This window comes from Meyerozyma guilliermondii, genomic scaffold, assembly GCF_000149425.1.
Source record: "Meyerozyma guilliermondii ATCC 6260 scaffold_1 genomic scaffold, whole genome shotgun sequence".
In the NCBI taxonomy this organism is placed as follows: domain Eukaryota; kingdom Fungi; phylum Ascomycota; class Pichiomycetes; order Serinales; family Debaryomycetaceae; genus Meyerozyma; species Meyerozyma guilliermondii.
The window spans coordinates 1,068,703-1,083,534 of record NW_001809800.1 but is presented as its reverse complement, the minus strand read 5'-3'; the positions used below and the strand labels follow the sequence as shown (position 1 = coordinate 1,083,534).

At 43.4% G+C, this 14,832-nt stretch overlaps 11 protein-coding genes across 11 annotated transcripts; 6 read left to right on the top strand and 5 right to left on the bottom strand. All coding sequences in view use genetic code 12, as the record gives it.

Moving 5' to 3' along the window:
- Window positions 1-44: 44 nt before the first annotated feature.
- Window positions 45-2,417, top strand: ERB1 (Erb1p; the record flags this gene model as incomplete). Its single annotated transcript, XM_001487189.1, has 1 exon — window positions 45-2,417. One exon carries the CDS (start codon window positions 45-47, stop codon window positions 2,415-2,417), a length of 2,373 nt encoding a protein of 790 aa, XP_001487239.2.
- Window positions 2,418-2,471: 54 nt separating this feature from the next.
- PGUG_00615 (uncharacterized protein) lies at window positions 2,472-2,975 on the bottom strand (the record flags this gene model as incomplete). Its single annotated transcript, XM_001487188.1, has 1 exon — window positions 2,472-2,975. The coding sequence occupies one exon, from the start codon at window positions 2,973-2,975 to the stop codon at window positions 2,472-2,474; it is 504 nt and encodes a 167-aa protein (XP_001487238.2).
- A 126-nt stretch (window positions 2,976-3,101) lies between these two features.
- On the bottom strand, window positions 3,102-3,836 carry PGUG_00614 (putative ADP-ribose 1''-phosphate phosphatase; the record flags this gene model as incomplete). The annotated part of the gene is made up of 1 exon (XM_001487187.1): window positions 3,102-3,836. The coding sequence occupies one exon, from the start codon at window positions 3,834-3,836 to the stop codon at window positions 3,102-3,104; it is 735 nt and encodes a 244-aa protein (XP_001487237.2).
- A 398-nt stretch (window positions 3,837-4,234) lies between these two features.
- On the top strand, window positions 4,235-5,083 carry POR1 (porin; the record flags this gene model as incomplete). The annotated part of the gene is made up of 1 exon (XM_001487186.1): window positions 4,235-5,083. The coding sequence occupies one exon, from the start codon at window positions 4,235-4,237 to the stop codon at window positions 5,081-5,083; it is 849 nt and encodes a 282-aa protein (XP_001487236.1).
- A 125-nt stretch (window positions 5,084-5,208) lies between these two features.
- Window positions 5,209-6,360, top strand: PGUG_00612 (uncharacterized protein; the record flags this gene model as incomplete). The annotated part of the gene is made up of 1 exon (XM_001487185.1): window positions 5,209-6,360. One exon carries the CDS (start codon window positions 5,209-5,211, stop codon window positions 6,358-6,360), a length of 1,152 nt encoding a protein of 383 aa, XP_001487235.2.
- Window positions 6,346-6,963, bottom strand: MAD2 (spindle checkpoint protein; the record flags this gene model as incomplete). The annotated part of the gene is made up of 1 exon (XM_001487184.1): window positions 6,346-6,963. One exon carries the CDS (start codon window positions 6,961-6,963, stop codon window positions 6,346-6,348), a length of 618 nt encoding a protein of 205 aa, XP_001487234.2.
- A 573-nt stretch (window positions 6,964-7,536) lies between these two features.
- BET4 (Rab geranylgeranyltransferase) lies at window positions 7,537-8,196 on the top strand (the record flags this gene model as incomplete). The annotated part of the gene is made up of 1 exon (XM_001487183.1): window positions 7,537-8,196. The coding sequence occupies one exon, from the start codon at window positions 7,537-7,539 to the stop codon at window positions 8,194-8,196; it is 660 nt and encodes a 219-aa protein (XP_001487233.2).
- Window positions 8,197-8,216: 20 nt separating this feature from the next.
- Window positions 8,217-10,310, top strand: PGUG_00609 (RNA-binding RNA processing protein; the record flags this gene model as incomplete). Its single annotated transcript, XM_001487182.1, has 1 exon — window positions 8,217-10,310. The coding sequence occupies one exon, from the start codon at window positions 8,217-8,219 to the stop codon at window positions 10,308-10,310; it is 2,094 nt and encodes a 697-aa protein (XP_001487232.2).
- A 56-nt stretch (window positions 10,311-10,366) lies between these two features.
- On the bottom strand, window positions 10,367-12,430 carry PGUG_00608 (aspartate--tRNA ligase; the record flags this gene model as incomplete). Its single annotated transcript, XM_001487181.1, has 1 exon — window positions 10,367-12,430. The coding sequence occupies one exon, from the start codon at window positions 12,428-12,430 to the stop codon at window positions 10,367-10,369; it is 2,064 nt and encodes a 687-aa protein (XP_001487231.2).
- A 202-nt stretch (window positions 12,431-12,632) lies between these two features.
- Window positions 12,633-14,021, top strand: KTR4 (putative mannosyltransferase; the record flags this gene model as incomplete). Its single annotated transcript, XM_001487180.1, has 1 exon — window positions 12,633-14,021. The coding sequence occupies one exon, from the start codon at window positions 12,633-12,635 to the stop codon at window positions 14,019-14,021; it is 1,389 nt and encodes a 462-aa protein (XP_001487230.2).
- Window positions 14,022-14,116: 95 nt separating this feature from the next.
- Window positions 14,117-14,821, bottom strand: GTT13 (Gtt13p; the record flags this gene model as incomplete). Its single annotated transcript, XM_001487179.1, has 1 exon — window positions 14,117-14,821. One exon carries the CDS (start codon window positions 14,819-14,821, stop codon window positions 14,117-14,119), a length of 705 nt encoding a protein of 234 aa, XP_001487229.1.
- Window positions 14,822-14,832: the final 11 nt, after the last annotated feature.

Sequence of the window (14,832 nt, the reverse complement as noted above, 5' to 3'; positions counted from 1 at the left end):
AAAAATCGCGATGAGGTCGCAGCGACCATAATCAGCACTGTGCCATGGCGAAGAAAAACACCGTTACTGGTTCGAAAATAAAGCGGAAAAGACAAGATGAGTCACCGGAGGTTTCGGAGTCAGAAGAAATTGACGTGCAAGGACTCATAGATGACGAAGCCAGCGAAGATTCTGAGGATGAAGTTGAGAGCGAAGACCAAGTATTTGAGAATTCTGACGCCGATTCCGACGAGGAACTCAACAATTTGATTGGAGAAGAAGAAGACGTTAGCGACGTGGACTCGGAGGACTTCTCGGACGAGCTTCAAGACGACTCGAATAGCATAACTGACAAATTGACCAATGTTCGTATCAGGACCTCATCGCAGAGTTCGAATGAAAACGTTCATGGATTATTTGCAGATGGAACCGAACGTATAATAAAACCGGAAATAGAACCTGTTTACGACAGCGACGACAGTGATCACGAAAACTTCAATACCATTGGAAATATTCCCTTGTCTGCCTATGAGGAAATGCCCCACATTGGGTACGATATCAATGGTAAGAGGATCATGAGACCTGCTAAGGGTTCAGCCTTGGACCAGTTGTTGGAGTCCATTGACCTTCCTGAAGGCTGGACAGGACTTCTCGACCAGAACACTGGCTCTTCGTTGAAACTTACCGACGAAGAGTTGGAGTTGATTCGTAAGATTCAACACAACGAAAACACCGACGATAATATCAATCCATACGAACCCACCATCGAGTGGTTTACGTCTAAGACCGAAGTCATGCCTCTCACAGCAGTCCCTGAGCCTAAAAGACGTTTTGTTCCTTCGAAACATGAGGCTAAGCGTATCATGAAAATTGTAAGGGCTATAAGAGACGGTAGAATTGTTCCACCTGAGAAGCGAAAAGAACAACAAGATGAAGAACAGTACAATTTCGACTTGTGGGACGACAACACCGATGAACCCAATGAACATATCATGAACTTGAGAGCTCCCAAACTTCCTCCACCCACTAACGAGGAGTCGTATAACCCACCAGAAGAGTATCTTATGACAGAAGAGGAAAGAAAGAAATGGGAAGAAACCGATCCTTCTGAGAGAGAGACAAACTTTATTCCACAAAAGTATGGATCTCTCCGTAAAGTTCCAGCATACCAGGAGAATTTGAGAGAAAGATTCGAAAGAAGTTTGGACTTATACTTGGCTCCTAGAGTTCGTCACAACAAGTTGAACATTGACCCCGATTCATTGATTCCAGATTTACCATCTCCCAAAGATTTGCGTCCTTTCCCTATCAAATGCTCAACTATATTCCAGGGCCATATTGGCAGAGTGAGAACGTTGTCCATTGATCCACTGGGATTGTGGCTCGCTACTGGAGGAGACGACGGTACAGTCAGAGTGTGGGAGATTCTTACGGGAAGACAAGTTTACCATTGTGATGTCGTTGACAAGAAGAAAGATGACGACAACATTGATAGCTTAGAATGGAATCCAGATGCCAGTGTTGGTATATTAGCTGTGGCTGCTGGTGAGTCGGTATACTTGTTGGTACCTACAATTTTGGGATACGAAATTGAGAACGCTGGAAGACTGAAGATTGAAGTAGGATGGGGTTACGATACTTATGGTAACAAGAATAAGCGAGGAGATCTCAATGTTAATGGAGAAGAGGATAATGAGAGTGGTGCGAATGAGGTGAAGAAAGAAGTCACCAAATGGTTGACACCAATGGAAGGTCAATCTCAACAAGGTATTGCTGCAATTATACAGTGCAGAAAGGCTGTTAAAAACTTGTCGTGGCATCGTAAGGGAGATTATTTTGTCACTGTATCTCCCGATAGTGGAAACACTTCGGTGTTAATTCACCAACTTTCCAAGCACTTGTCACAATCTCCTTTCCGCAAGTCCAAAGGTATTATCGTCGATGCCAAATTCCACCCATTTAAGCCTCAACTTTTCGTGGCTTCGCAAAGAAGTATCAAGATCTACGACTTGTCTCAGCAAGTTTTGACCAAAAAGTTGATGCCTGGTGCCCGTTATTTATCGGGAATTGATATCCATCCTCGTGGTGATCATCTCTTGGCTTCTTCCTACGACAAGCGAGTCTTGTGGCACGATTTGGACTTGTCTAATACCCCATATAAGACATTAAGGTATCACGAAAAAGCCGTTAGAAACATCAAGTTCCACAAGGGACGCTTACCCTTGTTTGCATCAGCTTCCGACGATGGCAGCGTCCATGTATTCCATGGCACAGTCTACGACGACTTAATGACGAACCCATTATTGGTTCCATTGAAAAAATTGACGGGACATAAAGTTGTTCATAGTTTGGGAGTGTTGGACTTGGTATGGCACCCTAAGGAAGCATGGTTGTTCACAGCGGGAGCCGACGGAACCGCTCGGTTGTGGACCACGTAACGATAATAAAGTATAGCATGTTTGTTACAGATGTAGGCTACTTTATTTTCGGGATTATTTTATTAACTGTCCCTGCGGGTAGTAGACAAAGCTGATGAGAAAATTATTTGAGTATTTAGATGTGAACACAGCTTGCAGTTGAGCATCAAATACGTCTCGGAACATAATCTTAATATTATCCACCACTCCCGTATTTTCCTCGTGTAACACCCAATCCAAGTTTTTCCAGTCAAGAACACCTTCATGGCAGTAACGAATTGGAGTTGGGTATTTTTCCAATTGCTGCCGGGAAATGTCAGCAGTGAATAAATGCACTCCACCTTTATCCTCACCATCAACGTTCCACAATAAAACACCTCTATCTATATATGAATCTACGTTCAAACCAGTTTCTTCTAAAGTCTCTCGGATTATACATTGCAATGGAGTCTCATCAGCATCTAATTTTCCACCCACCCCGTTCCATCTACCCATCCATGGCAGTTTTTCTCTATTCAAGAGAAGTACCTGATTTGTTTCTGGACATCGTATGAACCCCAAGGTGTATTTCTGGTACATGGGCACTCTGGTATAAGTGCGAATCAGTACAAATCAGTAAAAGCAGTCAAATCAGTGCGCGCGCTGAGATGCTAATGAGAGGTGGTAAAGAGAGGAAATGCGGTAGACACAAAATAGATGTGTTGCTCATAACGTGCAAAGCCACTCTCTTAACGGCACAGCTTGGGAAAGTTGGCACGATTCCCCTAATTCCTTCACATGGTCTGGAATACCAAATTTGGTAATGTCCTTTTCCAAGTACATTAGTGCGAGCGAGCTTCTTAAAAGCCCACTTTGTCTCGACGCCATGTCATTCAAGGGCCAATGGAATATGGCTGTAGCTGCCAATGTGGATGCAGCAGATACATGGGGGTGGACCTGGCCCCAATTGGTTCCAAATGCAGGGATAATTAGTGTGGAGATGGTGCGAGGTGCATTTTTCGCAGCCACTAAAACGTTCCAAATAGTATCGAAGATTAGTTGTTTTGCGTGGTTGGGAGCAATTGGTTCTGGTACTGTCATTGATGGTGCAGATATGAGAAAGTCGAACAGCGGACCCAGCACCAAATGGGCCAAATCCACGATTTTGGCACTAGAAATCGGTAAGTATCCACGGTGCGATTCGGCGAGCAATTCTTGAATCTTTTGTTCCAAGTTCTTGTTGTTAATACATTCGAGTATCAGCCGATCAAAACCACCCCCCATATACCCCAAGGAGTTAGCGGGCGTCACTACGGCCGAAGGACGATTTATACTACATTGCTGCAACACCTTATCTATTGGGGCATTTTTTACAGAAACCGAGAAAAGTTGCGGCGGAAGATGACTGCGAATAAACTGGCACCAAACGGCATCGGTACTGACAAATACGATAGATACCATTCGGTACGTTTGCGTGACGTCAAATCAAAAAAACTGACACCCTCAACCCCACTTGACTGATCGCTTGTTCGTGACTAAAGCCCGAATAGTGGGGACCGCTCGCACCGAATGGTGTACCGTGGGATCCTGCAGAATGGCTCACCAACGGGCCACCACAAGTGAGGTGCAAAGCGAGAAAAACAAAGTTGAAAATGTGAGAAAATAATCGCACAGGCAACCTCCATCCACCGCGGGACCCCGAATCGCAACAAATGATTCCGACCAATGGAACCCGCAGTCGGAACGGGAATTTTCGCCACACACCCCAACACCAGCCTCGTGTGCGTTACCCGGCGGGCGTCCCCCAACAATAAATACACCCGCGCCGGCACCTCCCCACAAATCATAAATCACAACAAATGGCACCACCAGCATTCTCTGACATCCAAAAGTCTTCCAACGACTTGTTGACCCGTGACTTCTTCCACTTGGCTCCCGCAGCCATTGATGTGAAGACTGTGGCTCCAAATGGCGTCGGTTTCACCGTTAAGGGAAAGACCAACTCTGCCAATGCCATCGCCGCTTCCGTCGAAGCCAAATACGCTGACAAGTCTACCGGCTTGACTTTGACTCAGGCGTGGAACAATGCCAATGCCTTGGACACCAAGATTGAGTTGTCTGAGTTGTTGACTCCCGGACTTAAGGGAGAATTGGTGACCTCTGTGGTCCCCAATGGCGCCAGAAACGCTAAATTGAACTTTTTCTACCAACAGAACCAAGTCAATGCTCGTTTGTTCTTCGACTTGTTGAAGGGTCCAATTGCTACCGCTGACTTGGCTGTGGCTCACGATGGTTTCACCGCCGGTGCTGAGTTGGGTTACGACATCAACGACGCCACCGTCAACAAGTACTCCGTTGGTGTCGGTTACGCTCACCCTCTTTACAACGTGGCTGCCACCGCCACCTCCAACTTGTCTGTGTTCACCGCTTCTTACTACCACAAGGTCTCTCCTCTTGTGGAAGCTGGTGCTAAGGCCACCTGGGACTCTGTCAAGTCTTCCGCCGTTAACGTGGAATTCGCCACCAAGTACAAGTTGGACTCCACCGCGTTTGTCAAGGCCAAGATTGCTGACTCTGGTTTGGCTGCTTTGTCTTACTCTCAACTCTTGAGACCAGGTGTCACCTTGGGCTTGGGTGCTTCTTTCGACGCCCTCAAGTTGGCTGAGCCTGTCCACAAGTTGGGTTTCTCCTTGTCTTTCTCCTCGTAAGAGTTTTAGCTATAACAATTACATGATAAATCGGCATCTTGTATCCCCCTACATAGAAATACTATGCCACATCCACACACCAACACCAAACTCAATATCTTTCCTTTCTCTATTTCTATCGCAACATGCCTGAACCATCAGTCCTCCAGATCTCGAGGCCGTTCTTTGCCCCGGCAGAACTTTCGTATCTACACTCGTTGACTATTCCAGACCAGAAAAAACTAGTTTATAACCAGAGGAAACATCAGGTTTTTCAGTTCCTTTTTCAGGTCGTTAGACAGTTAAAGTTTCCACTTCGTGTACTTAGCACCGCCATGAACTACTTCCAGCGATTTTATTTGTTCAACATGTTCCAAGAAATGAACGATTTTGAAAACGAAGATTTGGAAAAAGACCCCTTCACCGTTGCATTGACATCATTATTTTTGGCTTCGAAGAACGAAGATTGCATCAAAAAACTCAGAGATATTCAAGCCGTAGCAAATAAGCTCCGAGAAATTGACGAGACCCGCAAAATAGTCATAAATGATGCTGCCGTCCCTTATAATGATGCACAACGAAAAGCCATCATGGGCATCGAATATAAGCTTCTTCAAACTATCAAGTTTGATTTTATAAATGGTTCTAGCATTCCATCGATTGACCAACTCGTGGTGATTTTTTGCAAACAATTAGACATTGATTACAAGCTCACGTTCCATTGCTGGCTCATAAGTTTTGATATCATGTCGACTCCATCATGCCTCATGATTCCACCCCACTGCATGGCCATGGCAATTGTCATAGTGACGCTCAATTTACGGCCCAGGGAGTTGATGACCAAGTTTACGTCGCCAGAGCATGAAACAGAATACCTCAGCAAAATATTGGAGCTGATAGACTGTTATGGCGATTTCAAATGTCCAGAGACATTGGTGAACGAAGCTATCATTTACATTCTAGACTACTATGTGCATCAGATGAACTTTTCTATACTCAACGAGTTCATGCCTCCCATCGATGCTGAGACCGGCAAGGAACAAATCTTCAAGTTCATGAACTTGAAGTCCAAGTTCAACGACCTCAAGGTGCTATCTGAACGGTCTTGCAGTTCTGCAGCACTACTCAAACAAGATGAATATCTCCAGGTATGGGACTACAACACCAGCATCAAGGGCTCAGCCCGATTCATGTTGGGCAATAAAAGGCGACGGTTCGAAACTGAGACTCGCGCAGAGCTTGCAAGTCCGCTTGCAACAACCGACTCAAAAGCTCCTCCCAGCTCAACTGTCCTGTAACTTATAGCTCACCAGGGTACCTACTTGGTGAATATCGGTGCTAAATGACTTGAATTTGACAGACTCAACGCTGTCGCCAAGAACGTAACGTCCATCTCCTTCGGTGTCGCACCACTCTCTTGGAATGGTTCTGGTATCATGATTGGGATCAGTGTAGACTAGCACATTGAATGTATAATCGTCATTCTTCAACACCGGGAGATATGAAACCAGGGTAGTAATTTGACGTATAATTGCCTGTATTTCCTTCAGTATGTCTTCTTTGGGTTTACTAACTTTCACATTTTCAGACTCGAGAATTTGAAGATTGAATTCCCATCTTTCAACTACGTCCGCCGTGGACTTGGCTACGAGAACAACCACCAATTTCAAGAGTTTCTTGCCATATAGCCATTTTTTCACATGGGTCATAATCTTGTTTATATAGTCTTGGACCTCATCGTCAGCAGTTATCAATAATGGTAAATCGTATTTGCGGACAGTTTTGAAGTCCTCTGGAGGATATATACCCCGCTGGAACAAGATGCTGTTTATGGCGAACTCAAAGTAGTCTGCAACCACCTTGGACGATCCTTTTAGTGCCAACTTGGGAACGTCTGTCATATATAAATTCACGCTTTCGCGCAAAATTGAGATTGATCTAATTTAAACTTTAAAATGGTAAGTCATTCAGCTCACCCAAAATGCTCAAAAATACTAACGTAGCAACACGGAGTCAAGCGTATCAGCCTCTCAGAACAGGCTCGTAAGGAAAAGATTCAAAGAGATAAACTGAAAATTGCCAATTATCGTGCTCTTTGTAAAGACCTATTGGACAAGAAAGATAAGGATGTTCGTGATATTGCAACGTTACAGGCTACCACAGACTTGTTATTGAAAAACCCCGAGTTCTATACGATATGGAACTACCGGCGTGATATTATCGTGGCTTTGGTGGATGCCGAAAAGATCAAGAAGAAGGATACTTTGGAAGACGATTTGAAGTTGATAGTGGCATTATTGAAGCGGTACCCCAAATGTTACTGGATCTGGAACCATAGGATTTGGTGCTTGGACCAGTTACAGCAGACAAGAGAGGCTAATTGGAATGTGGAGTTGGCAATAGTGTCCAAATTTCTTGACCTTGATAGTCGCAATTACCACTGCTGGCAGTACCGACGCTTCGTCATCAATAATATGGAAGAAGATACCTTGCTCGAATCTAGCGAGTCCAGTAATCTGGGACAGAAGGAGGCGAGGGCTCTTCTTCGGATAAACATCGAAGAGTATAAATTCACCACCTCCAAAATCAACAAGAACATTTCCAATTTTTCAGCATGGCACAATCGCACCAAATTGATTCCTAAGATTTATGACTTATTTGGTGAGCTCGATACTACCAATGATCACGCTGATGTCAGACATGTGTTTGCCAGACCGCAGACAATTTTGCAACATGAGCTAGAGTTGGTCAAAACTGGCATGTTCATGGATTCTGACGATACCTCGATCTGGCTCTATCTACAATGGCTCTTGACGAACCCTTTTTTCGTCGATGATTTACGTAAAGTCTCACCAACATGTTACCTTGATGTTCTCAATGCACAACTCGCAATAGTGGAAGAGCTTAATGAACTCGAACGCGAGGATCATCCCAAGGGCTGGGACCATCGTTGGTGCTTACGCTGCATTCTTCTCATTAAGAGTTTGATCCGTGAAGAAACGTCCGAAATTGGTGCTCTAGACGATATGTCGCGGAAAATGCTTCAGTCATTAACAGAGATTGATCCTCTTAGAAAGTGTCGCTACTTGGACCAATTGGAAGGAACCGGAACACTGTCAAGTTTGGCCTTCTAATATAATTGCACCCATCATAAATGCTGCAACCTCGCTGTTTTATGCAGGACCTCATCGTATCCTCATCACCTGAAAATTTCCTGATAACAAGTATGGGCCCTAAAGTAAGAGGAAGACGTGCCCCTAACAGGGAGACCCGCGAAGCCAAAAGACAAGAAGATCTTGTGGAGGATGAGCAAATCTCTGAGCCAACTAGCAACTTGACAACTCCTTTTTTTGGACTTGTAGATGCTAGTGAAATCGAATATTTCAAGCTGGCCGAATCGACTTTAAACGTTACGAGCTTTGAATCTACGGAAGAAAGAGATGCCTTCATAAACTCTGTGCTTGATGAGGCAAGTGGCAAGGAATTGAAGCTTGTGACGAACCAGATCTGTTCAAAATTGATGGAAAGAATTATCCTCTTCGGTGGTGATCAACAACTCATATCAATATTTAAGCTGTTCAGCAATCATTTTGTATCTCTTGCACACCACAAGTACTCTTCACATGTGTTAGAGACTTTGCTAGTGAGAATAGCAGGTCTTGTTGAAAAGGAATTGGCCAGAAGTGCAGAAGATGCTGCTGACCAAGAGGTTACTGTGGAGCACCTCTTCATCACGATGATGCAGGAGTTTTATCCTCACATAAATGAGATGATCACTCACCAATATGCATCTCACGTACTCCGGCTACTCATTCTCATCTTGGCCAGTAAAAAACTTCCATCTGCATTGACTGCTAACTCTACCTTGAGATCCAAAAAGTCAAAAATTGCTCGTAAGATGATCGAAATTAAAGACAACGAAGATTTCGACCGCTCGTTCGAAACACCCCCATCGTTCAAAGATGAACTCAAAAAGGTGTGTAAATGCATCAGCGAGAATAAGACCATGAAAGAAATGCGCGAGCTTTCCATTCACAAAATCGCTTCCCCAGTTATACAGCTTGTGATTCAAGTAGAAGGTCTAGTGGATAAAGAACGTAGTGTTTGGCATTTGGTGTTTCTCCCCGAACTGAATTCCGAGGATCCTCAAGAAGAAGCATTCGTTGAACATCTCTTATCGGACTCGGTTGGATCACACTTCTTCGAGTCTATAATCAAAAATGGAGGTGCGAGACCAAAGTACATTGAACGTTTGTACAAGCTCTACATGAAGGATCGTATAATGAAGCTAGCAAGGCGGTCTACTACCGGTGTCTACATCGTTCAAGCACTCATGTTTAAACTCAGACCTAATGAGGTGGAGTTCATTTTAGATGAAGTCATTCCCGAACTTTCAAATCTTGTGTCGATTGTGGATAATCAAAATATTGATCTTGGAAGATCAGTTATTGATGCCTCCATCTCTCGCTCCAACTATAGACGAGATGACATTATTAGCCAACTTCTTTCAAAGTTTGCTCCCAACTTTAACCCCAAAAATCCTTCGCAAAACGACAATTATGACTTATTGGAAAACACCCTCCTTCTTTCGCTGTCTACTTTGGGCAACACCAGAGATGACTGGCCTACTGCTGAAGAACGCAGAAACGCATTGTTTCTTGAAAAATTGCTTGACTACGATACTTCGTTCTTGTTGGCGGTGTGGACCAGTTTTCTTGCCATGCCAAAAGAACGGTTCTTGCAAATGTGCTTTCATGGTGTATTCTCTCACGTCGTGGAGCATGCATTGGCAGTTATTCCTGCTTCCATTGGTGAGTCAAAAGAAGTTAATATTTTGAGGAAGCGCTTACTAAATGTCTTCCAAGGTAGTATCGTCAGCTTGGCATGTAACGCTTATGGGTCACACATAGTCGACAAGCTTTGGTCATTCACAGTCTTGATGAAAATGTATAAGGAACGGTTTGCAACTGAAATGAAGGCTGAGTCTCATAAGGTGAAGGAAAGCACCTATGGTCGCCTAGTTTGGAAGAATTGGTCGATGGAACTTTTCTTGAGAAAAAAGTACGACTGGAGTCAATTGATCAAAGTTCAGGATGAGGAATATCATAACGAAGGTGCAGAGGCTGAAACGGAGAGGGTGAAAAGGCCGATAGAATTGAAAATGGAGCAGTTGGCCAAGAAGAACGAGAAAAGCTCTCTTGATTCTACGAATAACGATGAAAGAAATAAACGGCAACGGATTCGTTAAAAAAGTTGTCTTGAGTCTATTTACATGTATGATATATACTGCTAGGCAGAATGTTATCAATCTATAGTTTGGATATAGTAGTCTGCCAATGTCTCAGAATCCACATTTGAAGGACTAGAAACCACTGGATCCACACCAGATTGGTTTTTGGGGAAAGCAATAACGTCTCTTATGGATTGAGTTCCAACAACCATAGCACATAGTCTATCAAAACCTAATGCCAATCCAGCATGTGGAGGACATCCAAAAGATAATGCTTCTAACAAATGGCCAAATAAGCTGTTATAATTTTTAATCTTGAGAACTTCCTCCAAAACGTACTGTTGCACCAATGGGTTGTGAATTCTTCTAGATCCACCGCCGACTTCAACGCCATTTATGACAAGGTCGTAGTGTTCACCATGTGCCAAGTATGGGTCAGATTCCAAAAGTGAATAATCCTCCGACTTCACCATAGTAAATGGATGGTGAGTCGACTCTCGATGGTCCCAATTGTATTTTGGATAAAGATCATTACTGCCACTGTTTTCTTCGCTTGGGCTGAATAAGGGAAAGTCATGAACCCAACAGGAAACAAAAGCGTCTGAAGGCGGTACAGAAGTATTTCCAGAACTGTCAATAAGCTTTCTTTTCCATTTATCGGGATACTCAGCCATGGCGAGATTTCTGAACCTACCTAAAGGCGTTGGATTTTCATAAGGATGTTCACTTCGGTTGCTTATAGCTATTATGTCACCTTCTTCGAGGCCGAGCAGCTCATTCAACTTTTGAGGGTCAAAAGAGTCAACTGGGACCATGACACCATCTTTAGTGAGGGTTTCAAACCAGGTTGTTGCAGATGAATTTGTTATTGGGATTATTGAAGGAGCTCTGCGAGAATAGTTGTCTGGATTCGTCAAAGAGTCTGGAATATCACAATGTGCACATTTTGCCAAAGCACCTTTCAAAATGCAAGCCTCTATAATATTAAACTCATCGGGACAGTTAACAGGCTTGAAATATGATGAAAGATTCACGAACTGCAAAGATGATCTCAAGTCTGGCTTATCAATGCCGTACTTTTCTAATGCACTTTTATAGGATAATTTGTAGAAGGAAGGACTTGTGCCATTCTTTTGAGCCTCGATAATGTAACCGTCCTCGTTTAATGTGTAAACAGGCTTCGAGGCAACATTGTTGCAAATGCCATAAATGACGTCTTCTACCACGCACAAGACCTGGTCAGAGTGACTTATAAAGCTCATTTCGAGATCCACTTGGGTAAATTCCGGCTGTCTATCGGCTCTCAAGTCCTCGTCACGAAAGCATTTGGCGAGTTGATAATATCTTGTGAAGCCCGAACTCATCAAAATTTGCTTATACTGTTGGGGAGATTGAGGTAAAGCGTAGAACTTGTTTGGGCTCCTGGTAGGAACCAAGAATTCCCGGGCTCCCTCTGGTGTAGACTTGAAAAGCAATGGGGTTTCAATTTCGGTAAAATTGTGCTTCTCTCCTAAGACATGTCTAACAACAGCTGCCATTTTGGACCTTGTACGTAGATTTTTTTGAAGCTCTTTGGTACGAAGCTGGAGAAATCTATAATGAGGAGGCAATTTGTTCGGATCTGAATGCTTGAGTTTGTCTAAACGTGCTGCCTCTTCATTGGCCAGATTAAGAAGTTGAATGCTAGTTATCACGAGTTCCCACTTGCGCAGTTCACCTGCAACAAGCTTTTTCAATTGAACTGTGCCACTGACACATATTGAATCTTCTGTAGATGTCTTGCTTAATATGTCGAAATATTCTGGAGGGGTCCGATCTGGCATCAAGATGAGCTGAACAGTATCTCCACTTACGTCTCGCAATTCAGCGAAGCTGATCTTGGAACGAATCCTAGGTGTTCTATTGAGGTGTCCATGCAAGACTATGACATCCTTGTTGTCTAGATATGAATCCAAGTTGCTAGTAATAGCTTGAATCGAATGAGTTGCAGCCGGAAAGTTGAATTGAGGAAGAACAAATTCTGGTGGAGGGAGTTTGCTTCTGAGAAAATTGGTGTTAGATATGTGTCTGATATACCTGGGTGTATACGTATGCCAAATCTCACGTCTCAAAGAGCCGTATATCACCCGTTGTATCATCCAACTAGTTTGTAGGTTTAACGATTTCTTGTTCGATGAACTTATCTGCCGGAAAACCAGTGCGATTCCAATTGCCAGTTATAATGCGCCGGCAAGCATAGCCTATAACGAGGCTTTGCATACAAAAAGCCCTATTCTTTTTCAATTCCGGGCATCCACGGAACTAGATTCGATCCTTATGCCCTTTTTATACTGATAAAAAATGATCAACGCATTATCCGTGAAGGTTTCGAAAACCGTACTATTGATCGTGGGACTAGTTAACGTGTTGATCTTGATCCCTTTACTATTACTCTATAAGCATGAGGATGCGAAATCCCTTTTATACTCATCTACGGCATTCAAGAAGTTGGGACAACACCTCGATCCTCTCATGTATACTAGTGAAACCTATCGCCAATGGGGCTGGCACCTCGAACCGGCAAATGTCAAATTTCGCTTTACGAACCCCATGGGTAAAAGTGGTTCCCCTGAGGAAGTATTGGAAAATAACAAGGCAGTGTACGAAGCTGAATTGGCAAAAGAAGTCACAGAACCAAAAGATATCGATCTCACCGATTTGAGACCTCCAGATAAAAAACACATTGATCAATATGTTAGGGCCAATGCCACTATTATTGCACTCGTGCGCAATCAAGAGATGACTAGTATTCGCAGAACGATTCGGCGCTTTGAAAAGTCGTTCAATTCCAAGTATCGCTACCCCTATACCTTTATTAACGACGAACCGTTCACACAAAGATTCAAAGACAAGATGGCTCAAACAACTGAAGCACCCTTAAACTTTGTTGTCATTCCTCCAGAGCTCTGGGACAAACCCGAGTTTATAGATGTGACTAGAGAGCTGGAGGCCATGAACATTATGGCGAATCACAATATAGCCTACGCTAAAAAAGCGTCGTACCACAATATGTGTCGATTCTACCTGGGAACTTTTTACAATGTTCCTGAACTCAAGCAATTCAAATACTACTGGCGTATTGAACCAAATGTCGACTTCTTTACCGATGTTCAGTATGATGTGTTGAAGTATATGGAGAAGGCGAAAAAAGTGTACGGATTCACTGTGAACCTTTATGACATTGATGAAACGGTTGCAACCTTATGGCCAGAAACGTTAAACTTCTTGAACCAAGGAGACAATTACAAGTACGTGAACCCGAATGGTGCCCATCAATGGTTGCTTGAAAATAAGCAGAACCCCAAGAAGAATCTGGTAGCTGGTGGTTACTCAACGTGCCATTTTTGGTCAAATTTCGAAATTGGTGATATGGACTTTTTTCGGTCGGAGGCCTATAGTGAATGGTTCAAGTATCTTGATTCCACTGGAAAATTCTACTACGAGAGATGGGGTGATGCCCCAGTACACTCGATAGGATTGGCACTTTTTGCCGATAAAAGAGACATTCATTGGTTCCGTGATCTTGGATACGAACATGACCCATACTATAACTGTCCCAACAATCCAAAAACTTCAAGATGTACAGCGGGTAAATTCAGTCGATGGAAACACCTTGATGATCAAAACTGTATGGCAAACTGGTTTCAATTGCTGATGAGTAGTAAGGACACTTCATATTTCGAAGAATAGTCAAAAGACCAAATTTTGCAAATTTCGAAAAATTTGCACCCAAAACAACTAACGTAATTTACATCATATTGAGTTTCTAACACCACTATAAAACACTACTTGCTCTTTCTACGTCCCTTTTTCTGCTTGAACTGTTCTACCTTTTCGTCCATCATAGCTCCAATCTTAACGTACACTGGGTCGTCTCTGATGCGGCAACACCATCCTCCCAAGTTTGGATAAAGCTTGTACAAATCATCGGTTATTCCCACACACTCCTTTATACCGCCAGGATTGTCAAAGATATTTTCATAGACTGGGAACGAAAGCATGATATCAGCAGCCGACAAACGGTCTCCCACAAAATATCCGGTTCCATTTTTCTTGAGCTCACTTTCGAGGAAATCGACACTAAGGTACCATTCGTGTAAGTAGTAACCGTTATTAAGACCTCTAGTAACAAGTTTGGCGAGAGTCTGGAATCCAAAAGGTGCAATCTTCTTTGCGACAGAGTTGATAAGAAGGGTGATTAAAAGTCCCTGCAATGTGCCCTCAGCATAGTGTAAAAAGTAGTCAACCTTGAGCTTATCACGGGGATCTGTTGGAGTAAGCAAGTTTTCATGGTCATAATTGTTTAACAAGTATTGGAAAATCAATCCAGTTTCAGCCAACTTTAAAGGTGGTGAGCCATCGCCGAAAATAACTTCGAGTACGGGCGCTTTTCCAAGAGGATGAGCCTTGAACAACTCAGGGGGCCCACGCCAAGTCTGAGGATGTCTAAGGTACACTTTTACCTCGTACTCCAAATCAAGCACTTCCATCAACCATATTA